The sequence below is a fragment of the Phocoena phocoena genome, chromosome 2 (genome assembly GCF_963924675.1).
Source record: "Phocoena phocoena chromosome 2, mPhoPho1.1, whole genome shotgun sequence".
Taxonomy (NCBI): domain Eukaryota; kingdom Metazoa; phylum Chordata; class Mammalia; order Artiodactyla; family Phocoenidae; genus Phocoena; species Phocoena phocoena.
In genome coordinates, this window is record NC_089220.1 from 102,015,991 (window position 1) to 102,042,998 (window position 27,008).

The 27,008-nt window shown below is 35.7% G+C and overlaps 1 protein-coding gene across 2 annotated transcripts in view; it reads left to right on the forward strand.

The window, feature by feature from the left end:
• The window catches only part of MINDY2 (MINDY lysine 48 deubiquitinase 2), a 72,442-nt gene extending 69,252 nt beyond the window's left edge, over positions 1-3,190 (forward strand). Inside the window, exons 8-10 of one of the 2 annotated variants that reach the window (XM_065871225.1) lie at positions 1,124-1,318; positions 2,200-2,201; positions 2,596-2,719. In XM_065871225.1, the coding sequence (XP_065727297.1) occupies positions 1,124-1,318; positions 2,200-2,201; positions 2,596-2,719 (321 nt within the window). Of the gene's footprint in view, positions 1-1,123; positions 1,319-2,199; positions 2,202-2,590 lie in introns of both variants that reach the window. The other variant, XM_065871224.1, reaches the window with a different exon arrangement.
• The last annotated feature ends 23,818 nt before the right edge of the window (positions 3,191-27,008 follow it).

Here is a 27,008-nt window from a genome sequence, read left to right on the forward strand (position 1 = left end):
CTGTGTGTAAAAAATATTGGCACAGGAATGAAGTAAAGCAATAGATTGCCACAGTAATCTAGTTGTAAGGTGTTGAGAATACATGTATGATATTGTCTTTAAAAGTAACAATGGAAAAAAAAAAGTAACAATGAAGGGACTTAGCAAAGAGCAGAGTTTGAAGAATTGAGGAGAAAACTTTGAAGGACAAATTCTTGATGTCAGTAAGATAATCATGCTAGATAGTACAAGGTCTTCACAGGCAAGAAGACCTTTTACATATCCTCTGTGGTTATTTAAAATTCTCTTATTTTGAGGGTAGATTGGGGGAGGTGCACAAGAGTAGTCAAGTTTCATTCAGCACTAATTCTTAATAAAAGTGGATGTTTTGTTAGATAATATAACTTTTGACCAAAGATGCATCACTTTCTCTCATAGGAAATAATCTGGGTGTGTGTGTGGGAGGAGAAAGGCATAGTTAAGTAACTGAATATGATTGTATGATGGACAGCTATGTTGGCTTTAAAAATCATCTTTTGGAGGAATATTTAATAAATAATCTTGGGAAGTTCTTACAACCTTTTTTTAAACAGAAGACTTTTATAACATTAAATGGAAAAGAAAGCAGATTATGATAGTTTCAGGGGTTGGGAGATGTGTTTGTGTTTGTATGTGAATATAAAAAAAAATGATTAATATATAACAATTACATATTGTTAACAGTAGTTGGCTCTGTGTAATGATATTATGGTAATCTTAACTTTCTTATTTATGCTTTTTTACTTTGTAACAGTTTTCTACAGACATGTGGTTTTTTCTTTAAGCTTTTCCGAATGCTTTTTACTTTGTAACAGTTTTCTACAGACATGTGGTTTTTTCTTTAAGCTTTTCCGAATGCCTTATATACTGCTTCTAGAAAGAATTTCAAATGAATATTTTAAATATTTATAACAATGGCAACATCACTGAAATAATTTCATACCTCCCAAACAAATATATAGAAAACTTCTATTTTTACATTTACCCTCTGGTATGTTTTTTAAAAGCCACTCTGATAGGTTTGTAGATATAACCCCTATATTCACACACGTTAGTTCTTGGATAAAATCTTATAGCTAACAATGGTTATCATTTAATTTCTTAGGACTATCTTATGGCATTATCTCTACAACAAGAACAGCAGAGCCAAGAGATCAATTGGGAACAAATACCTGAAGGAATCAGTGATTTGGAACTAGCAAAGAAACTCCAAGAAGAAGAGGATAGACGAGCTTCTCAATATTACCAGGAACAGGAACAAGCAGCAGCAGCTGCTGCTTCTGCTTCTACACAGGCCCAGGTAAAAACTAGTGTTCTGATTCTTAAATATAATGATCACTTTAGCAATAAAGAAATTTGTGCTGAGATAAAAACTTTTAAGTTAGGTATTGACTCTGTTAGCATTTTTAGCATCCATGAATTTTATGACATTGTCCTAAGTTTGTGATTATCTTAATATATTTCTAATTTAGTTAATTTTACTTTTTCTGAGGTTCTGATGGGAAGATTTTCCAAATTTATTAAGTTCTTAATAGCTTCAAACAATATAAACCAATTTGAACAAATCTTTCCTATCAATTAGAAGGCAGTATGAGGTACTGCTGGAAAGAATGTAGACTTTGGAGCCAGATAAATGTGGATTTGCATTTTCTGCTTCTGTCTCCCCTTACTAGGTGCAACATGGACAAAGTCCTCTACGTCTCTTAGCTTCATTTTCCCTATCTGGAAAAAAGAAGATAATACTTAACCCTTAGGTTTGTGGTTAAGAATAAATAATGTTAGCATTTAATCCAATGTTTGACATGTGCTAAGTATTCAACAAAGGTTAGCACCTTTCTACTTTCCCCAGCTAAATGTTTTAAGCACTGAAAATGTAACTAAGGGGGTTTCTATTTCTTAAATCTCATTTCATTAAATGAAAAAAATATTCCCCTTCTTTTATGTTTGTACCATGCTAGAACTATTCCTTTGATTTGGGTATTCAAGAAAGCTTGATGCCCTTTAAGATCTGATGAAACTTTAAATATAGAGGTCTCTATTAAAATAGGTATAACATTTCTATTTCTAGAAATATTGACTACTCCAAGCTTAAAATTTAAAACCTACCATGTTATGATTAGCTTTTCACTAAAAAAGTTCTCTCATTGCACAGAATACACATTTCACACTCTGAGTCCTCAGGGGTTTGTTTCCCTCCTTTTAAAAATCTGTTTATTATAGTATTTAATGAGATCTTGGAAAACTGTTGTAGCTTGCCAAAAGGTGTCACTTTCTTTAACATTTCCTAAACTTTAACATAAGTTATCTTGAATTTGAGTCTTCAGGCAATATAATGCTATATGTTATTTATTGTTTGAAGTTCCATTTACTTAGAATAATGGATACATTAATTATATCTATTCTGAATGATAGAGGCAGTTATTCAGATACCATATCACATAACAAGTCTATACACCAATAGCCTTTTTCCATTAATAATTCATTTCACTCCTGTAGTTTTTCTTTCTAGATAACTATGCTTAAGCATCTTGGAAAAATTGTGGTAATTTTTTCCTGTTTATTTTTCTTAAAGCAAAGCCAGCCAGCACAAGCCTCTCCATCGAGTGGCAGACAATCTGGGAATAGTGAACGTAAACGAAAGGAACCTCGAGAAAAAGATAAAGAAAAAGAAAAGGAAAAAAATAGCTGTGTCATTTTGTAACAAGTGTGGGTCATGTTGGAACCATCTGTATGTCTTCAGAAACAAAACCATAGGAGGAAAGGAAGAAAAACCGATAAATACCGTCTGTGCCTGATTTCCCAATGGATTTTGTTCATGTTTTTCAGGGGAAAGGTTGTTACTTAGTTACAATCAGACTTTTTCAAGTCACACAGTACACTCTTTATGAGCTGGAGTTTCATGTTACAAGTTGAAAATGCTGTGTGTTGTCATTCATGAAAAATAATGCACTTGTAGCCAAATAAGCAAATCACAGCAAATTTGTGTCATAGTGACATTCATAACTCATATCAGTTAGTAAGCTATTTCATCTTCTATTCTAACAATGAATAGTATTCATTGTTTCCTTCCTCAAATCTAAATATTAGCACAATAATTTCTGAAATTAATTTTTACAATGTTAAATTATGATCTAATCCATGAGAAACCAGGGGTTTAATATAGATTTAAAAAGAAAAGAAAAGACACAAATAACAAGAATAAATAACCCTCAATTGTATATTGGACTAGTTCAGCCCTTGAACAGCTTTACCTTTAGGAATGTACATTTTAGATATATCTTGAGAACTAATAATGGAGCTTGGATTTAATTTAGATAGAAAAAAAAAGATTTGTATTTCTTTTCCAATAAAAAAAAATTACATAACACCAATACTCATCAAAATCAAATCTTAATAACTTTGTAGTGTTATAAAATTTGAGGAATTTTGAAATCTTTAATAAAGGTTACTTGGACCACAGTTACTATTTATTGATAGTGTGATAAGTGAGTATAAAGAGGAAACCATGTGGATGCTAGGCCTTGTAAATATGGAGATGTAGAAATAGAAAAGGAGATAGTTCAGTGTCTACCTTTTTCTAAAATTACCTTGAACCTTAAATTTTAAATGTTTATTTTCTAGAAAATTAAGTATACTTATTAAAACCAACAAAAAAGCACATTTTTGAAAGGATGTTAGATACTCTCTCAGTCTAGTGGAAAAACATTAGTAAAAATCTGTTAGAGGATAAGAATCTGGAGGAACTTATGTAGAAGCAATCAGATTATTCTAACTTATGAGAACCAAATAAACCTATAACATCTTATAGTGTTTCTAGGATTCAGAAAGAATATTTATTGAACTTTATTATGAGGCAACACATATTTTCCTGTATTTCTATAGTTTGGAAAACTATCCTTAATAGTCCTTTTTATATGCTTTATATTTAAAAGTTTGTTTTAGTCATTTTTGAAAAGACTGTTGCTGCTGCAAGTCGTTACGTGATTTACATTCTAAGCCTCAGTAAATTTGTTTGTTCAAGAGCAGCTTAATCTAACCTGAGCATCCACTTGGAGAATGCTTTTTGTGGTCTGGGGTGACAAAAGACTACCAAAAAAATGTGGTCTTGATTTCTTAAGCTATGTCCTTAACATTCTCCGTGATCCAGGACCAGATATAAGATAAATCTATATGTAAAAAGTAAAGTCTTATTTATGGAAGAAATTATTCTAAGGGAAATATCCAGGGTCAAGCTGTATCTTTTACATCCTTCTATACTGCATGTCTGTTTATGTTATACCATTTGTTATTCCTTCAAATTTCATATGCTAGCATGATAAGTCATCAGAGAACCTGTTTGGGGTATAAAACTTTCATACAAAATATTTGGTTAGTCTCTTAATAATAACCCAGAATATGTGTATATTGCTAAAGTAATCAAATGTACTACAGAATTCTCTATTGGCTCAAACAAGTTGATTTTTAGGCCAAGTTTATTCTTGATATCACTCTCTGTTGGTTAAAGGAGGAAACTCAAACCTCAGTGTTTGTTTTTCCCAGAACAGATAGTAGTGACAGTGCATTATATTTTATTAAGAAGCAAAACAATAAATCCTTAGAAATTTTAAAAAACATATTTGAGGCATATTTTTCCATAATTATATACTTAACTATTTATTGCCCTTGCAACATATATGTGTAGAAGGTATTCTTCTGTTAATTGTTACTGTCTTAATTTGTTCCAAAGATAACACTGCCATTCTGCAGTCCCATTAGAAGAAAAAAAAATTCACTCAAAACCAGCAGTGCTGCTATCAGATAAGTAAATGTCAACGTATACTTATAAGAAATAACTAAGAAATGTAATGTGTTTGTTAATTCAACCTTTTTCTATGTAATATTTCCCAGTCAGGCTTTCTTACATTCCTGGAATTCAGTTTGATATACCAAGAGTAATAATGATAAAATGTTTACTTTGAATACTGTGGGGGAAAATTAAATGTTCAATTCTATTTAAAAAAAAAAACTTCTGAGAGATACTGGTTTCCCATCCTTGAAAGTTATAAAGAATTTAGAGCTATTATGTCTTTATTTTGCTCAAGTCAATAAATTACATATTTAGACATTTCATTGTTGGTTTAGGTACACTGGAATTTGATAGTGGTATATTAGTCTTTCCTTCACAGTATTTTATAATGCTTGAAAACTGTTACATGTGCACTGCTAGTAGAAATTAGAACTTAAACATTTTTGTTTTTAAGATTTATAGGCTAGATTAGAGACACATTTGCATCAACCAATCACCTCTTCTGCAACCAGAGCTAGCAAAAGAAGCAGATGAATGAATGGATATGGTCATTGAACTGTCTCATACTTCAAAGACTTTTCCTTAAGGTTAGTGACCAGTCTTTGTTAACAGTATGAAAATTTTCTTCATGTTAATCCCATTGAATCAACAACGCTGTGATTTATAGTATGTTATCAACACTAAAAAATACATCATGTGTGTGTGTGTGTGTGTGTGTGTGTGTGTGTGTGTGTTTCTGAAGCAAGGATCCATGACTTCTAATAGATTCTCAAAGGAGTCTCAGATTTAAGAATCAGCATCACCAAGCTGTTTAAGGCAGCTAAAATTGGAATTGGCTGCTTCCTATAATATGCTGTTTCAGTGTGCATAGTTAAAGTAACTTATTTCATGTTTCAAGATGTCAAGTTAGTAGTTGAATGAGACATAGATTTAAGGTTAAGATTAGTCTTTGGAATATATGTATATATTTTTTGTCTAAAATTTCTAGTATTTGACTACTTATGTTTTGAATTCTTCCTCATACTTCTTGATCTTAGCTTAATTAAGCAAGTTACTATCAGAGATTAGTTGACTGAACCCAACATTAACCATTTTGTACTTTCACAAACCTTAACATTTTGTTTTTAATGAATCACCAACTCAGTTCACAAAGAGACAGAAGATCTTGAGAGGAAAGAGGACTAGAAGTAAAGTATATATTTAAGGAAAGAACTATCATTATTAATGTTGGCATATAAAGCAGATATTTGTAAAATTCTGCTGAAGAAAAATCAAGGCAAGAATTTCTAGAACTGTCCTAAAACAATCTCATTTATTTAAATTTTTTTTAAAAAAAAGCAAAAAGCAAATTGATTGTGTTTCACTTAACTTTCCTATTTCAATGGAGTTATTGTAAAACATGATGGAAAGCTTATGGCTTTTACCTATCACAGAATATTTAGGCATACAACTTAAACTATAATAATAAATTTACTAATGTTTGATAAAATAAGATGGAGGCATTAAAGATGGCATATAGTTTGTATTTTAAGGTATGGGAAATGTGAAATTCTGAATCATTTTGTCTAAAAGCCTGGCTTTTATCTTGCCTTCGGCAAATTTACCATGCCTCAATTTACTCTGAATATCTAAAGGATGCTCATTTTTAGTGCTGTGCACCTTGGAATAAAGGGCATAGTATAAGCACAGGGTATTATTGAAATAATCATAAATATTACACACATCTTTTGTTCTTGAATGTGTAGATTTTTTCCCCCAATGACAATATTTCTAAAGCCAGTTTTTTGTTTTTTTTAATGCTGTCAAAGTTTGTAGAATTATCTTGTCTTTGAGCATGGCATCATCTCTTCCCCCAATTTTTTTTTTTTTTTTTTTTTTTTTTTTTTGCTACGCTGCATAGCATGTGGGATCTTAGTTCCCTCTCCAGGGATCAAACCCGTGCCCCCTGCCAGGGAATTCCCTCTTCCCCAAATGTATTTTACAGTTGCTTTTGTGTTCTGTGGGCTATAGGATCAAAACCAAGAGTATTTTGGGAGTATAAAAGCATTAAAAATCTATTTTTTCTGATATCTTTCATATTTCTAAATATTTAGATTCTCTTTGCCTCTTCATGGAACAAAGTACAATGGGATCAGGTTACTAATACATATATGTAAACATTTTTGCATGGATGGAATTCATTTAGATCTCTTAAGTACTGTCCTTTTTAGGGCTATTTAAATTATTTCTGTTTTTTAAGTGTAAAATGTTATTTGGTAATATACAATTAAATTTCTTTTAGAAAGTGACTGAAAATAGTAAAGTAATGGGCTTCCCTGGTGGCACAGTGGTTGAGAGTCCGCCTGCCGATGCAGGGGACACGGGTTCGTGCCCTGGTCCGGGAAGATCCCACATGCCACGGAGCGGCTGAGCCCGTAAGCCATGGCCGCTGAGCCTGCGCGTCCGGAGCCTGTGCTCCACAACGGGAGAGGCCACAACAGTGAGAGGCCCGCGTACCGCAAAAAAAAAAAAAAAAAAAAGTAAAATAACTAACCAGAACCAGAGTTCTTAGGTCCTCTAGTAATTGAGTGTCCTTTTTGACTGATGTCCAAAACTTCTAAAGCTCTTGGGAAAACATAAAAAAATTGTGGTTACTATTCTCTAGTGACACTTTAAAACTAAAATTATAATTGAAGGCTTCTTGAACAAAATACACTGCAATATAGAGATAATGCAGTCTAAGGAACAAATTGCAGGACCCTGATAAGTTTAACTGATTTTGAAGATCTGTCTAAATTTTAACTCATGCATGTCTTACTTAATCCCATTGTTTCTGCCATTAGTAATTAGAGTTTAATAAATTGCGATACACATATATATTTTTACATGAAGGATTCTAGTTTCTAATTTTACTTTTCTGATCTCAAAAAAATTCAACTCAAAAAACAGGATAAAAGTCTTCAGATATTGCCTCAAGTTTAGCTTTATCCTGTTGAGCTGAGAAAGGATGAGATTTAGATTTGTCTGCTTATAATAGGTATTTTTTAGGGCATGGTACTATCCCAGATAAGGTGTTGAAATACCACGGCAGAAACATAAAATCTAAGCTTTAAACCACAGTAGATTTAAAGAACAAAAAGTTGTAGTATTATTCTATAATGTCTCTACTTCATCTGATATTAATTCTAAGAATTCCTTCAAATCACTTAATAATTTGTCACCATTAACTTTACAAACCTTATATCTATCCTCACTGTAATATCCTATCTTGAGAGGCAGGGGTACCTTTTAGATTAGAGGGTAGACAGAGCAAAATTCTTCTGAAGGTGATCCTGGCTTATTTGGCTCTAGTAGTCCCAACTTTAATAGGAATTCAGTAAACTGAAATACCCATTTAAGTTCCCAAATCAGTGACCTGTCCAAATGAGCATTATAACTGAAATACCCTGAAGAGCAGTTCTAACTAATGAAATGTGTTTTAAGACTAAGACTGGCATTTAATTTGTCCTGTATGTCTCTCAATTTTGTCAGTTTTTGTTGTTTTTTTACATCGTGGTTGTATGAAATAACCATTTTTTTCCAGGGTTTATAGGATATCCTAAAGCTTTACAGATTTTTAAAGATGAGGATTTGAAAAGCTTTCAGTAGTTTTTGTTAAAATGCTATCTTCTCAGTAAAATAACAACTATTGTTTTCACACATCCACATATCACAAGTAGGACAATATGATCGGAGATTGATGTATGATTGCTACCCAACAATCAGCAAAAGGGATAATCTTCACTTGTGAAACTTCAGAGGTACCCTGAAAGTCATTTCCTAAAGTTAGTGCATGTGAGTCTTTTTTCCTTGAATTGTGCAAAATAATTGGCTTGTGGCACATATTTGGAGGGGTAGCAAGTGAAATGGTATAATGACTGCAGAGAAAGTGATCTTGAAATACAACAAGAAAAAACAAATGTTCTTCTTCCACTTTATTGCCCATCTGTTTGGGTCAGGAGGTTGCTATAATAGAGCTCTATGCCAGGCCAAGAATGGCCAATTGAAATAGAGTTCTCAAAGAGTTTAAATACATAGATTGTGTATGAGTGCCTATTTTTTTTTTTCTCCTCCTTTTCTTTACTATCTTAATGCCCTTTCTACTTCTGAAATAATTCATCTGTTTTGCTTTATGACCAGCTTTAATTCTAGTTGTAGAATGATAGCAACCCTAGAGGTTGATAGAAAAGAGCATTGAAATACATTTTTTGAATAAAGACACTTAAAAGCATCTACCCAGCTTAGGGTTGAACTGAATTTCTATGAAAGAAAGTTATTGTTTTATATGCTAATTATACTAAAACCATTTGATTTTAAAAAGTAAGTCTTAAGTTTCAGAAGTATCACTTTTGGAGGATACTCCTAAAAAAGGCATATTGAACACAGATGGGAAAATATAAAATATTTCTGAAAGAATTATTCAGTATTATTCAACGTTTAATTTCATGTTTGTTATTGTACCACAAGGATAGCGTCATTCTTGGATTAAAATGTTGGATTTTTGTTAATATACTTAAATCTGTAACCAGTGGTAACACCCTTAGTATTTTTTATTATAGATTATATTTTATTTCAATAAACTTTGATATTTAGACCAAAAAGTCTTTCTGCTATATATATTAATCTCATTAAGCTACTTCTTACAAATGTTAAGAGTGGGGAAATGGGGAATTGACATTAATTCACATTTACTTAGGATTAACTCTTATCATACTTGGACCAACTCTTGATAAAGACAGTGCTTTTCCCTCAAGAGACAGTGAACAAAGAAACAATTAACTCTAAATTATATAATAGTTAACTACCTGATCCCAGTGGTAGATTTGTTATATCTGATACTTCTATTCTCTTGGAGGACTAAGTTAGCAAGAACTGAGGAGGGAATATTTTCTCTTTACACCATGCCAATCCTAATATAAAGTTTTTTGTCCAGCAGTTTTTTTGTCCAACAAAGTTTTTGTCAGCCGACGTCTGGCATTTCTCTGTGAAAGCTTTCTTTCTTTCTTTTTAAATTATTTATTTATTTAATTTAGGCTGCACCAGGTCTTAGTTGCAGCATGCGGACTTCTTAGTTGCGGCATGCATGTGGGATCTAGTTCCACGACCAGGGATCGAACCTGGACCCCCTGCGCTGGGAGTGCAGAGTCCTACCCACTGGACCACCAGGGAAGTCCCTGTGAAAGCTTTCTTAGACTCCCCAGCCTTCTAGGCAGAATTAATCATTCCACACAGTGTTTTGACGACTTCTCCTCATTTATAGCACTTAAGCTAGACTATGAGCCTTTTAAGAACAGGGATCACGTTTTATTCATCTTGATTTTCTTGGCAATATTACATGATCATTGGCACTTTAAATGAACCTAATATCTACTTAGAGGAATTTTTTTAAATACCTATATTATGTGGTAAGTTATATTGCTTGCCTGTCCTTTAAATAAGTAAGTTGAGTTATTTAATCAGTTTTCCCCTTTAGCATAAAAGTTATATAGGTAGAAGGAACCAAAATCCTTAATCTGTTTCCCCCTACCCCCTGACTCCCCTGATTTTCCGTGGGTATCATCCTGTATCCTCCTAGGCTGCTTGGGGAACAGCAGCCTCAACAAAACTAAAGTAAGCAGCCTTGTTCTTTCCCCATCTCATACCCTTTTTACAGGGTCTCTTTCCTCACTTTATATTATCCTGTGAAGTACATACCTATTAATTTGTTGGAGCTGAGATTTGAAGCCAAGCAATCTGACTCCAGAGACTGTGCTCACAAATATATCTGGAAGGGGACAGATAAATCTAGGTCAGGTCTGTGTTCAAATTCTAACTCTTGACTTTTTAAGACACATCTGTTTCAAACCCTGCAGAAATCTTCAAAATCAGGCCTATTAGCCTCCTTTGTACTCACTAGTTAAAGCCAGTTAATTCTGCACAGCCTCTTTTCTCAACTGTAAAACAGAATCATTTCTCTCTCTTAAAATTGTTATAAAGATTAATGTACTTAAATTGTCAAATACATAATAAACACCCAATAAATTATAACAGATTGTGGATAACAGACTAGGGATAACTTTTTTCTTACCAGCCAAGAACTTTAAACGTGAAAAAACACCTCTTTAAATTAGGAAGGCCCCTTAATCCTTATAAAAGTAAACATTTTTTGATTCGCTCCCAATTATAATGCTGATCCTACCATAAGAACTGAGATCAACCTGGACTCTGAATGGCCCAGAGTGAAAAACATGGAACGAACAAAACTTCAGAATACATAAAATAATATAATCATAAATTCCAGATAAGACTTTGGAAATTGTGACATGTTCTCCCTGGAGATTCATTAGTTTACTCATTTATCAAGGAAGATTCAGGAAGTTAGACTTAATAGGAAGGACCATATTTGGACAGTCAATGATCTATCTTTAAAGCTATGGCATTAAATTTTAAAATTAAGTGCAGTAGAAGTCAAGAGCATAGGACCAAGAAAGTCAGCCAGGCTAAAGTCAGCACCTTCAACGATGTCAGGGTCATGTAGGGGATTTTCCTTCTACTACCCTTCTAAGTTCTTGCCTGGGGCCTTGTACAGAAGACAGATTAATAAGAGAAAAACAAATTTATAATATGTTTACATGGGAGATAGGGAAAAATTAGTAACTCACAGAGGTAGCTTAGAATTCTGGCTTAAATACCATTTCAGTTAAAGACAAAAGAAAGTGTGTGGAGAGTAAGGTTTGTTATTGCAGATTAAAGTCTTTAAATTGGTGCCTTCTCCATTGATTAGATTCTCTTGTGATTTAGTCCTCCTCTTTCTGGTAAAGGAAGATTTCCTTTATAAGTATAAATTTCCATTACAAAAAAGCAACTTTGTTTTCAGAGCTTCTGTATCTGCTATTTCTCCAAATAATTCTTATTGCAAAGAGGCATATTTTGGGGTGGCATATTCTGCTACCCGTCAATCAACTCAGGCAAAAGGTGATAGCATTTAAAGGATTCTTCATCCTTTTGAGGACTTTTCTTTGGGCTGCCAACTTTACTAAATAAATCACTATAAAGAAGTGGTGATACTTTAAATAAAATATAGTAGCCTCTGAACCCTGGCATTCCACTGAATGTCCTAGTCCCTAAAATATGGAACTAACTGGTTACTAATAAGTATTATATCAGCAGTACTCCCTATTTATTGGAATATTATCATGTATCAGACATTGAGCTGTTTATATTCTTATCCTTACTTAATCCTCACGAAAATTTTAAGAGATTGATACTATCACAGTTAAGGAAACAGAAACTTGAAAGATTAAGCAACTTACAAAAAGTCAGTGCTAGTGGCAACTTGAAATTTAAAACTGAACCTGTCTAATACTCTATAGTCCATTCTCTTCACAATTATGGAAGCATTCACAAATTTGCATACCTAATATGTTCCAATGACCTCCTTCGTTTGTAAACCACTTCTTATATTTCTGATATTTTTCGTCTACATTTCTGGTATCCAATCAAAATTTTAAGCCTGGGATCACTAAAGATTTGCTCCTCTTCTAGATGTGTCATTGTTTTAGTCCTTACAGTTAGGTCTATGATCCATTTCAAGTTAATTTTTCTTTTTAATTGAATAAATTTGATGTGTAACACTGTGTAAGTTTAAGGTACACAGCATGTTACTTTGATACATTTATATATTTAATATGATTGCTCATAATATGCTTATATTACATAATTATAGTGCAATATTGTCTATATTTATTACACTGTGCATTAGATCTCTATGGCTTATTTACTACTTGTTACAAGTCTATACCATTAAGCACCATCACTCTTATTCCCCACCCATCACCGTCCCCTAGTAACCACCATTTTACTGTTTTTTACAGTTTCAATGTTTTTAGATTCCACATGTAAGTGATATTGTACAGTTCTTATCTTTCTCTGTCTGACTTATCTCAGCATAATTGGCTCAAGGTCCATCTATGTTATTGCAAATGAGAGAATATCTTCCTTTTTCATGGCTGAGTTATATTCTGTTGTTAATGTGTACATATCTTTTTTATCCATTTATCGGTTGATGGGTATTTGGGCCATTTCCATATCTTGGCTATTGTGAATAAAGCCACGATAAACATGGGAGTACATATATTTCATCTGAATCCTGTTTTCATTTTTGGGGGGGTATATACCCAAAAATAGAATTGCTGGATCCTATGGTAGATCTATTCTTAATTTTTTAGAAACCTCCATATTGTTTTCCATATTGGTTGGACCAGTTTACATTGCCATGTATAAGGGTACCCTTTACATCACATCCTTACAAGCACCTGTTGTCGCTTATCTTGTTGGTGATAGCCATTCTAACAGGTGTGTGATGATATCTCATTGTGGTTTTGATGTGCACTTCCCTGATTAGTGATGTTGAACACCTCTTCATGTGTCTGTTGGCCATTTTGATGTCCTCTTTGATAAATGTCTAGTTCAGCCCATTTTTTATTTGGATTGTTTGGGCTTTTTGTTACTGAGTGACCAAGTTATTTGTATATATTGGATATTAACCCCTTATCCAATACATGGTTTGCAAAAATTTTCTCCCATTCTTTACATTGTCTTTTCATTTTGTTGTTTCTTTTGCTGTGCAGAAGCTTTTGAATTTGATGTAGTCCCATCTGTTGATTTTTTTTCTCTTTTTGTTTGTGCTTTGGCATCATACCCCCAAAATTATTGCCAAGATCAATATCGATGAGATTCTTCCACATGTTTTCTTCTAGGAGTTTTATGGTATCAGGTTTTAAAAATTAAAAAAATTCATGTTGAGTGAATTTTTCTGAGTGGCCTGAAATATAGGGGTCCAGTTTCATTTTTCTGCATGCATTTTTCCAGTTTTCCCAGCACCATTTGTGGAAGAGACTGTCCTTTCCCTTCGAGTATTCTTGGCTCCCTTGTTGAATATTAGTTGATTGTGTATGTTGGGGATTAATTCTGGACTCTCTATTCTGTTCCATTGGTCGACGTGTCTATTTTTGTGCCAGTACCATACTGTTTTGATTACTGTGGCTTTGTAGTATAGTTTGAAATCTGGAAGTGTAATACGTCCAGCTTTGTTCTTTTGTCTCTGGATTGCTTTGACTATTCAGGGTCTTTTATGGTTCAACACAAATTTAGGATTGTTTCGTCTATTTCTGTGAAGAATGTCTTTAGCATATTGATGGGTAATGCACTGAATCTCTGAATGGCTTTGGGTAGTATGTCCATTTTAACAATATTAATTCTTCCAATCCATAAGTATGGGATATCATTCCATTTGTTTGTGTATTCTTCAATTTCTTTCAGTAAAGTTTTGTAGTTTTCATTATACAGATCTTTCATTTACTTAAATTTATTCCTCAGTATTTTATTATTTTTGATGCTATGTGAATGGGATGGTTTCATTTCTTTTTCAGATACTTCAGTGATTTCGTATGTTGATTTTGGAAGGCAGCTATGCTCAACACTATACCACCAACGCTACACTGTCTGTTGATTTTGTATCCTGCCACTTTACTGAAATTGTTGACTAATTCCAAGTTTTTTGACCAATTCTTTGGGACTTTCTATATATAGGATCATATCATCAGCAAATAATGACAGTTTCACTGCTTTCTTTCTGATTTGGATGCCTTTTATTTCTTTATCTTGACTAATTGCTCTAGCTAGGACTTCCAGAGCTATATTTAATAGGTGTGGTGAGACTGGGCATCCTTGCCTTATTCCTGACCTTAAGAGAAACATTTTCAATTTCTCACCATTTCATTTCTAATTTTATTTGAGTCATCTCTTTTCTTCTTAGCCTAACTAAATGTTCATCAATCTTGTTTACCTTTTCAAAGACCCAGCTCTTAGTTTTGTTGATTTTTCTGTTGTTTTTATGGTCTCTATTTCATTTATGTCTCCTCTGACTTACTATTTCCTTCCTTCTGCTGACTTTGAGCTTAATTTGTTCTTTTCCTAGTTCCTTGAGGTGTAAAGTTATATTATTTGAGATCTTTCTAATTTCTTAACAAATGTGTTTATTGCTATACTTTCCTCTCAGAACTGCTTTTGCTGCATTCCACAATATTTGATATGTTGTGTTTTCATTTTCATTTGTTTTGAGATAAATTTTAACTTCCCTTTTTCTTCTTTGATCAAATGAAGTGTGTTGTTTAGTTTCTACATATTTGTACATCTTCTCACTTTCCTCTTATTGTTGATTTCTATTTTTTTTTACCATTGTGTTCAGAGAAGATAGTTGGTATGATTTCAATCTCCTTAAATTTACTAAGATTTGTGGCTAATCATGTGACCTCTCCTGGAGAATGTTTCATGTGCACTTGAGAAGAATGTATTCTACTCCTGTTTGGTGGAATGTTCTGTCTATTAAGCTCACTTGTTCTAACATGTGGTTCAATTCCAATGTTTCCTTGTGGGTTTTCTGTCTGGAAAATGTATCCCTTGCTGATAGTGGGGTTTTGAAGTCCCTAGCAATTATTGTATTGTTGTCTATTTCTCCCTTAAATCTATTATTAATTGCTTAATATAGTTCGGTGCTAGGGTGTTGGGAGTGTATATATTTACAGTTGTTGTATCTCCTTAGTGTATTGACCCCTTTATCATTATTTAATTACTTTCTTTGTCTTTTCTTACCCTTTATGATTTGCAGTCTTCTTTTGTCTGATATAACTATGACTAAACCCGTGTCTTTTCATTTCAATTTGCTTGAAATATCATCATCCATCCTTTCAGTTTGACCCTATGTGTGTCTATAAAGCTGAAACGAGGACTTCCCTGGTGGTACAGTGGTTAAGAATCGACCTGCCAGTGCAGGGGGACACAGGTTTGAGCCCTGGTCCGGGAAGATCCCACATGCCGCAGAGCAACTAAGCCCGTGCACCACAACTACCGAGCCCGCATGCCACAGCTACTGAAGCCCGCATGCCTAGAGCCCGTGCTCCGCAACAAGAGAAGCCACCACGATGAGAAGCCTGTGCACGGCAACAGAGTAACCCCCTCTCGCTGCAACTAGAGAAAGCCCGCATGCAGCCAAAAAATAATAATAATTAAAAAAAAAAAAAGAATCTGTAATTTGAAAACTCCCTGCAAACAAAAGTCTAGGACCAGATGGCTTTCCTGGGGAATTCTACCAAATATATAAAGAAGAACTTACACCTGTTGTTCTCAGACAATTCCAAAAAACTGAAGAGGAGGAAACACTACCAAATTCATTCTGCAAGGCCACCACTACTCTGATAACAAAACCAGACAAAGACACCACAAAAGAAATTACAGGCCAATATCTGCCATGAATATAGTTGCAAAAATTCTCAATGAAATATTAGCAAACCAAATCCAACAATACATAAAAAGTATAATAAACCATGATCAAGTTGGATTCATTCCAGGGTCGCAGGAATGGTTCAAGATACGTAAATCAATCAACGTATGTTCACTGACATTAATGTTAACACCACATTAACAAAAAGACAAATCTGCATGATCGTCTCAATAGATGCAGAAAAAGCATTTGACAAAATTCAACATCATTTTTTTTTTTTTTTTTTTTTTTTGCGGTACGCGGGGCTCTCACTGCTGTGGTCCCCCCCGCCGTGGAGCACAGGCTCCGGACGCCAGCGGCCATGGCTCACGGGCCCAGCCGCTCCTGCGGCATGTGGGATCTTCCCACACCGGGGCACGAACCCGGGTCCCCTGCATCAGCAGGCGGACTCTCAACCACTGCGCCACCAGGGAAGCCCTCAACATCATTTATGATCAAAAACTCTCACCGAAGTGTGTATAGAGTGAACATATCTCAACATAATAAAGGCCACTTACAACAAACCCACAGCCAACATAATACTCAACAGTGAAAAGCTGAAAGCCTTCCTACTAAATTCAGGAACAAGACAAGGATGCCCACTGTCACCACTTCTATTCAACATAGTATTGGAAGTCCTAGCTACAAAAATCAGACAATAAAAAGAAATAAAAAGTATCCAAATTGGAAGGAAAGAAGTAAAACCATTACTATTTGCAGATGACATGATACTTTATATAGAAAACCCTGAAGTCTCCACACAAAAACTATTAGAATAAATAATTTCAGCAAGGTAGCAGGATACAAGATTAATATACAGAAATCTGTTGTGTTTCTATACACTAATAATGATATATTAACAAAAATAAACAATTGGGCCCTAATTAAACTTAAACGCTTTTTCACAGCAAAAGAAACCACAAACAAGATTGAAAAGACAACCCTCAGAATGGGAGGAAATACTTGCAGATGAAGCAACTGACAAAGGATTAATCTCCAAAATATACAAGCAGCTCATACAGCTCAATATCAAAAAAACAAACAACCCAATCAAAAAATGGGCAGAAGACCTAAATAGACATTAGGCTGAGTAAAAAGCTGAAACTCATTAGGTTGGGTTAAAAAAAAAAAAAAAAAAAAAGATAGTTTTAAACTGAACAGTTCCCAGAGGTACGCAGGGCAATAAGTTCAAGCTTCAACCAGCCAAAGCAGAGTTCTGAGTGATCAACTAGGGCATACATTGTTGACCACAAAGAAAGCACCCCACAGTATTATGATTAAACTACCCCTTGAATGGACAGATCCTGAAAACAAAGCTCATATTTATCAAACTGATCAACAAATAACTTAAATGCCTTATATTCCTTGAAGGAAGACAACAAAATCCATATATTCAACAATACAGCATTCATAATATTCAGCATCCAGTCAAAAATTATTAGACTTGCCAGAAACCAAGAAAATGTGATCCCTAACCAGGAAGAAACCTCAAATGAAAGGGATTGTAAGAGATGTTAAATTAGCAGACAAGGACCTTAAATACTATTGTATATTTATGTATTTAAAGGCAAACATGAAGATAATGAAGAGAGAAATCAAAAATATTTTTAAAAAACCAAATAAAGCATTTAGAGATTTAAAAAAATATGTGAAATAAAATTTTCACAGGATAAGATCAACAGTGGATTAGACATTGCAGATGAAAAGACTGGTAAACAAAAGCAAGAGGATTAAATGAATAAAAAAATAAACAGAAGTTCAGTGACCCTTGAAGCAACATCATCTTAGAAAATACATGTAAATGAAGTCTTAGAATAACAGTACGGAGTGTAGAAAAAACAAAAATGATGGCCAAAATTTTCTTATTTGTTTTTTTAAAAAAGTTACAGAGCCACAAAGCTCAAAAATCACAAATAGGAAATACACACACCAACACACATCATAATCAAATTGCTAAAAACCAGTGATAAACAGAAAATCTTAAAGCAATCAGGAGAGGAGAGGGGGAGGAATATCTCATCTTTGCACCTTCTCACCCAGAATACTTGTTAAAGTTATCCAATAATGCAAGACCCCTAGACATTGGCTGGCGCCTTAGTAGCTGTCACCACATAACACATGCCAAGGGACTGATACTTTGGACAAAGGGCTCACTGCGTTGTACCAAGGAGAGAGATTTCTTTGGTGCTAAGTCCCAACCCAGATCCTTTGGAAAGACAGCCACCTAGGAGTAGACCATGCCCCTTCCCTTCCTTTTCCCATAACCACCTAAAAGGTTGGCACTATGAGTCATCAGGCAGAGATACAAAGTGAAAGCTGTGGCTTCCCCCATGAAGCAAAAGGCAGATCTGTAGCACAGTAGTTTCCATCTTTCAAAAATACCATGGTATTTCTGCAGCACAGCAAAGGGATTAGTTTAAACCTAACTTAAGCCAAGCGTCCTTAAACCAGACAACCATTGCCACGAGAGAGGTCCCTAACCCTAACAATACTGATTTAAGGCTCTCTGGAGGAAAACAATATGAGCAGAATAAAGGACCTCCCCCCAGTATATCCAGTGTCAAAGGAAGGAAGGAAAGGAGAGAAGGAGGGAAGAAGGGAGGGGAAAAGGGAGGGACAGCCAGTTTAATGAGAGACATAATGGTCTCTTCAAATAACGTAATTTTACTCTAGTCTGCAAATAGATGCCTAAATGGGTCTCTATCTTGCCCCAGGCCTTCATCTCTCTCAAGTCTCCTTGGATAACTTACACCTTATAGCAACTTAAAACAACTTTCCAATGCTTGTTCCTATCTTTAGAGGCTATGTCTTTCCTCTATGTATATGAAGACTCATTATATATGAGGCCCTTTTAATAATGTCTCCCTGTATCTTTATGGATTTTCAATCCTGCCCCCCACCACGTTAAGGGTAGGAAACTAGATCAAGGATGCATAGTCCTTTTGGACCCATTAACTGTGGATTATCTGTCAGGCTAGGCACCTGCCCATCGGATAGGGAACCCTTTTGAGCTTGAACTTCCACTACCTGAAATCTTCTTCAATATCCAGATAATAAAGGGGTGGGTAATTCTTCTGAGCTCTCACTCCAATCCCCTCAAGGAAATAAAAATGAGTTGTCCAGGGTCATTTCCATAGACAGTGTGGACTACCAAGAAGGAAAATAGAAAATCCCACTTAGTGAATGAAAATTACATTCAGAGATAATAATAAAATCAACACCATATCCCATAATAATGAAATCAAAATCAGTATCAGGCAACAAAAGCCTGCCAAGTGCAGCTGTGCACCATTCCATTGGCTATTTGTTTTGTTACTTTTGGTCTGTGTGCTTTTGTTGGTTTGCAGTCTGGAGGCCCAAACCCTCCAAGTAAGTCACTGTTTCAACCAAACACAGCAAATGTTGAGGCCTGCATACCATCAAGTGTGACTAATGCAAGCTCTGCAGCCCAAAGGTCCTGCCAGCTTGCCTGCCAACAATCAATCAAACCAACTAATAAAGCAAAAGGCCCATAATAATTGGCTTAGTTGGAGGACCTGCCTGCAGTTTAATTCTAGATCTCTAACTACCTCAGCCATGGATATTTAAATAACAAACAACCTGACTGTTAATAACATGCACCTAAATCAGGCCATAAGATTTAAAACCTATTTGTTGCAGAATTCCCTTCGTCCCCCACCTGGGGAAAACCTTGGACTGTTGGGAGTTTTTAGATTTGGCCAGCCCTATATGGGGGTTTAAATGTGCCAACTGGGTTCTGGTACTTTGGCCCAATTATGGCAGTATCATGGATGCCAGCATCTCTTTTGCTAGCTGTGTACCCACAAAGCTTCTTGACTTAAGCTTGCAAGTAAAGCTCCCAGGCCCAACATTGCCTTCAAATTCCACAAGCGGCTTATTCTTCTTATACCATAAAGTCAGAAAAACGTGAGCCCTATCAATCTGAGTGGGTATCCACTTACGAAGGACGCACCAGTCCCACATCCCAGATGCCATTGCTGTGGTCCAGGAGTTCACCACTAGATGACATCGCCTCAGACACCATCTCTCCTGTCCAAGATCTGCGCATCAAACGCTGAGACCACTGCCCGAGCTACGCCCATGGGTGGCCTCTCCTAAGCCACTGACAAATTAGACACAGGTCACTTATTGCTTCTCCTCTTTTGCTATGAGGGGTCCTATTATGCTTGCTGTTTATGTGGCCCATGACCCTAGTATACTCCTTGCTCTCTGCCAAAATATATACCTTTATACTCCCATGTCTAATGGGAAACCCTGTTTCCCAAATAGCACTACGATCTGTGTCATTCTAAAAATTAATGATAATGATTGCCTTCCCCAGGAGGCAACTACCTCATATGAGCCCACTCCCCATTGCATTCTCCTACTCCCCCCTCTGGCTTGCCACTTCTCACCTTGCATGTCTGACCATGGCTACCACACTACCCTTGCCCCTTGGTTACAAATACTACTGACATTTATATATACCTTATTGAACTCTCAGTTCATTCTCTCCCAACAATATAACTGCAGAACCTACCACCATGACCCAAGAAATACACTAAGATATTGTCATGAAAAATATAACTTAGACTTTTAACATACCTGACAACTCCAAGATACTGTTAGAGACCTCAGAAATTTCAGATGTTTTCACGGCTAATGCCATGTAAATGGGGAACTTAGTTATGGCCAGCCCATTAGGACTCCTTGTACTTCTGTTTTCTTCCTTTTCACTCTCATAATAAAATATTTTCTATGCCATTCAGGGCAACTTATGCTCTACTCTCTAAAATTCTCTACTATTCAGGCCACTCAAATGTCCCAAATAACTGAACTCGAAACTGATGATAAGACATTAGGGGTCAATTGTAATATTTTTTAAAATGCTATCTTAAGATATTTTTTATTGAGGTATAATTGACAGATAGGAACTGTACATACTTAAGGTGTACAGCTTGATGTTCTGACATTGTGAAATGATCACCACAACCAACTAATTAACATATCCGTCACCTCACATAGCTACCATTTTTCTTTTCTTTTCCTTCCTTTGTAGTGAAAACACTTAACATCTCTCTCAGGAAATTTCAAGTACACAATACAGTATTGTTAACTACAGTCACCATGCTGTACATGAGACCTTCAGAACTCATTCGTCGTGTGTAACTGAAACTTTGTCCCCTTTCACCAACATTTCCCTATTTTCCCCTTCCTTCTGTCCCTGGGAACCATCATATTCTCTGCTTCTATGAAACTGGCAATTTTAGGTTCCATATATAAGTGAGATCATGCAGTATTTGTCTTTAAGTGTCTGGCTTATTTCACTTAGCATAATGTCTTTCAGGCTCATCCATGTTGTACCAAATGGCAGGATATCCTTTTATAAGGCTGAATAATATTTTATTGTATATATGTGTATACAAACACACACACACACACATCTTCTTTTTTTTTTTTTTTTTTTTTGCGTTACGCGGGCCTCTCACTGTTGTGGCCTCTCCCATCGCGGAGCACAGGCTCCGGACGCGCAGGCCCAGCGGCCATGGCTCACGGGCCCAGCCACTCCACTGCACGTGGGATCTTCCCGGACCGGGGCACAAACCCACGTCCCCCGCATCGGCAGGCGGACTCCCAACCACTACGCCACCAGGGAAGCCCCACACACATCTTCTTTATCCATTCACCCATCAGTGAACATTTAGGTTGTTTCCAGGCTACAATGAACATAGGAGTGCAGATATCTCCTCAAGATTCAGACTTCATTTCTTTAAAATATATATCGAGAAGTTAAAAACACTATCTTGATCAATTTTAAGCCCCTGGCTAGTGGCAAGTCAGTTTCCCTTCTTGAGTGGCTAAATCCACACCCAACCACTTCCCTTACTGGGCTCTCACACTCCAGGCCACTATGCACCCAACCTAACTGCCGTGGGACAAGGTACCAGACAAGTAAGACAGTCCCTATGCCCCTAGTTAAATCATTCAAGTTAGCCAATCCACAGAAGAGTCATGAAACCTAACTGACCACACCTCATTTACCATATATAGGATGCCCCCTACAGCTCTAATTTGTTGTTACCCTGTCCCTGGGTGCAATCTCTCGTGGTACTGCATGGTAGCTTTTTCTTGTTCAGCGCTGTAAGTAACAGAGTTCTGCCTTTCATCTATCCAAGTACCATTGTATCCCACCATCAAAAGAATCTTTAAATGTTATAAACAATTAGAAAACGGGCTATAAAAAAATGATCTAAGCTTCTACCTTAAGAGGAGAGAAAGAGCAAATGGAACCCAAGTAAGCAGACAGAAATAATGAATGATAAGAGAAGGAAAAAATGGATAGAAAATAGACAAATGATAAAGAAAATAATGAAACAAAAAGCTGGTTCTTTGAGGGTAGAAAAAATTGTAAATTACTTTAGCCAGGCTGACCTAGAGAAAAAGAGAAAAGACACACATGCCAAGAATGAAAGAGGAGACATCACTAGAAATCCTACAGCCATTAAAAGGACAATAGGGAATGTATTAATAATTTTCTGCCAATAAGTGTGATCACTTACATAAAATGGATAAATTCCTTGAAAGACACAAGTTACCAAAATCAGTTTCAAGATTAAATAGAAAATCTTAGTAGCCTTATGTCTATTTAGAAAATTGAGCCTATACGTTTAATACCTCCTCAAAAGAAAAGTCCATGCCCAAATGTCATCACTGGTAAATTCTATCAAACATTTAAGAACAAAATAACACCAATCTTACACAAACTCCTTCAGAAAAAGGCAAAGGAGGGAACATTTCTCTATTACATTTATGAGGCCAGTAATACCTTCATAAGCATTATAAGAAAAGAGAACTACAGGCTAATATTCCTCATGGAAACAATACAAAAATCTTTAACAGCAACAATAACAACAACAAATGAACAAAGAATGAAGACTCAAACTTTCTGATTTCAAACCTTGCTACAAAGCAACAAAAATAAATATGTTACTGTCATAAGGATAGACATATTGATCAATGAAATAGAATTCAGAGTTCAGAAATAGAACCATATGTCTATGGTCAGCTGAATTTGACAAGGTGCCAAGACTATTCAACGGGGAAAGGATTATCTTTTCGAAAAATGGTGCTGAAACAACTGATACACATGCAAATAAATGAAATTTGACCCTTACCTCATACCATATAAAAAAAGTAACCCCAGGGCTTCCCTGGTGGCGCAGTGGTTGGGAGTCCACCTGCCGATGCAGGGGACACGGGTTCGTGCCCCGGTCTGGGAAGATCCCACGTGCCGCGGAGCGGCTAGGCCCGTGAGCCATGGCCGCTGAGCCTGTGCGTCCGGAGCCTGTGCTTCACAATGGGAGAGGCCACAACAGTGAGAGGCCCGCGTACCGTAAAAAAAAAAAAAAAAAAAAACATTAACGCCAAACTGATCATACACCTAAATGTAAGAGCTAAAACTGTAAAACTCTTAGGAGAAAACATACTGGTAAGTCTTCATGACTTCTGGTTTGGCAATGAATCCATAGAAATGACACCAAAAGCACAAGCATCAAGAAAATGTAGATTGTACTTCATCAACATTTAACACTTTTGTTTATCAAAGGATACCCTAATAAACTGAAACAACCACCAACAGCATGGGAGGAAATATTTACAAATCATATATCTGATAAAGGACTTCTACCTAGAATATATAAAGAATTCTTACAACTTATTAAAAAAAGGCAAATAACAATAAAAAATGAACAAAAGGTCTGAAGAGACATTTCTCCAAGGAAGATATACAAATAGCCTATAAGCACTGGAAAAGACGCTCGGCTTTATAACTCGTCAGAGGAATACAAACCAAAACCACAACGAGATACCATTTCACACCCACTAGATTGGCTAGAATAAAAAGAGAGTAAATAGTGTAAGAAAAAGGAAAAATCAGAACTTGCATATACTGTTCATGGGAATATAAAATTGTGCAGCCAATGTGGAAAACAGTACGACAGTTCCTCAACATAGAGTTACCATATGGCCCAGCAACTCCACTACTAGGTGTATACCCAAGAGAAATGGAAACATATGCCCACATAAAACATGTTCAGGAATGTTCATAATAGCATTATTCACAATAGCTAAAAGATGAAAACAAACCAAATGTGCATCAGATACATGTATAAGTGAATCACACTGCTGTACACCTGAAACTATCACAACATTGTTAATCAACTATACTCCAATACCAAATAAAAAGTTAAAAAAAAGAGAGAAAACAAATGTCCATCAGCCAACTCTGAATGAATGTGAAATAACCATACAGGTAACATTTTTCAGGCATAAAAATGAAGTATTGATACACGCCACAACAGGGATGAACCTTAAAACATTATGCTAAGTGAAAAAAGCCAGTCACAAAAGGTAATATATGATTTCATTTACATAAAATGTCCAGAATTGCCAAAACTATAGACAGAAGGTAAATTAGTGGGTGCTTAGGATTAGAGTCAGGGGAGGGAAGTGAGTGAGGTGACAATTTAAAAAGAGTACAGGGACTTCCCTGGTGGCGCAGTGGTTAAGAACCTGCCTGCCAATGCAGGGGACACGGGTTCGAGCCCTGGTCCGGGAAGATCCCACATGCTGCGGAGCAACTAAGCCTGTGGGCCACAACTACTGAGACTGCTCTCTAAAGTCGGCGAGCCACAACTACCGAGCCTGCATGCCACAACTACTAAAGTCTGCGCACCTAGAGCCCATTTCTCTTGTTCTCTGCAACAAGAGAAATGACTGCAATGAGAAGCCTGCTCGCCGCAAGTAAAGAAATCCTGTGTGCAGCAATGGAGACCTGACACGGCCAAAAATAAAAATAATTAAAAAAAAAAAAAAAGTACAGAGTTTCTTTTTTTTTTTTTAAATATAAATTTATTTATTTATTTTTGGCTGCGTTGGGTTTTCGTTGCTGCATGCAGGCTTTCTCTGGTTGTGGTGAGCAGGGGCTACTCTTTGTTGCGGTGTGCATGCTTCTCATTGCAGTGGCTTCTCTTGTTGTAGAGCATAGGCTCTAGGCACACGGGCTTCAGTAGTTGTGGCACATGGGCTCAGTAGTTGTGGCTTGCGGGCTCTAGAGCGCAGGCTCAGTAGTTGTTGCACACGGGTTTAGTTGCTCCACAGCATGTGGGATCTTCTCAGTCCAGGGCTCGAACCCGTGTCCCCTGCATTGGCAGGTGGATTCTTAACCATTGTGCCACCAGGGAAGCCCCAGGGTTTCTTTCTGAGGTGAAAATTGTAGTGATCACTGTACATATCTGTAAATGTGTTAAAATCATTGAGTTGTACACTTTTTTTTAGATTTTATTACTTTTAAAAACTTTTTTATTATAGAAAATTCCAAACATACATAAAAGTAGAAAAAATAGTGTAATAAAGCCCCATGAATCCATCAATTAGCTTCAAGAATTATCAACACATGGCCAATCTCATATCATCTATATCATTCTCTTGTCCCCTCTCCTTTTTTTTTAAATAGTAGGTCCTTGTTGGTTATTCATTTTAAATATAGTAGTGTGTACATGTCAATCCAAACCAAATAACTGGGTGAACTGTGTGGTATATGAATTATCTTTCAACAAAGCAGTTTTGAAACAAACAAAAATCCTTAACAAAACTGCAGTAAATGAAATCCAGCCACACACACATACACACACAAACTCCATAGCCAAGTATGAATTTTCCCTGGTATGCAAAGTTGATTTAACATTTTAATATCAGTCAATGTAATTCAGCATATTAGCAGAATGAAGGGGAAAATCTATATACAGAAAAAGCATTTGACAAAATTCAACACCCATTTGCAATAAAAACTCTTAGCATATTAGGAAGAGCAGGGAACTTCCTCAGCCTCATAAAGGGTATAAATGAAAAACTCACAGCTGACATCACACTTCATGGTGAAAGACTGAATGCTTTTCCCCTAAAATTGGGTACTATGCAAGAATGTCTGCCCTCACAACTCCCATTCAACATTCGGTTGGAGATACTAGCCAATGCAATAAGGCAATGGGGGAGGGGAGGCATTTAGGTTGGTAAGGAAGATATAATGCTGCCTTTGTTTCCAGAAGACATGATACTGTACATCAAAAACCTTGCGGCATCTCCAAAAAAGCTAGTAGAATTAATAAGTATATTTAGCGATGTCACAAGATATAAGGGCTCCATATAAAAATCAATTATGTTTCTATGTAGCAGCAGTGAACAATCAAAAATTAAATATTTTAAATACCATTTACAATAGCATCAAAAATATTAAATACTTAGGGATAAATTTAACAAAAATTGTTTAAGACTTATACACTGAAAATTAAAACACATTGCTGAGAGGTTTTAAAGAAGGCCTACTAAATGAAGAGATACTCGAATTACAATTTGGAAGATTTGATATTGTTTGTTAATGTCAGTTCTCCCCAAATTTATCTATATATTCAACATAAATCATTCAAAATTCCAGCAGCATTTTTTGGTAGATATCGGTAGGCTGATTTAAAAACTTACATGGAAATGCAAAGGGGTGAAATAAAGACTATGGTATTAGTGAAAATATAGACATACAGATCAATGGAGCAGAATAGACTTACATATATAGGGTAAGTTGATTTTTTTTAAACAAGGGTGCTAAGATAATAAATGGGGAAAAGATAGTGTTTTCAGCAAATTATACTGGAAAAACTAGATATCCATACAGAAAAAAAAACATACTCACCCCTTTAATGTATGCCATACATAAATCAACTTGAAATAGATTTTACCTAAATCAAAAACTAAAACTATACAAGTTCTGGACAAAAACATAGGAGAAAGGCATATGTGATCTTGGGGTAGGCAAAGATTTCTAAGATAGGACAA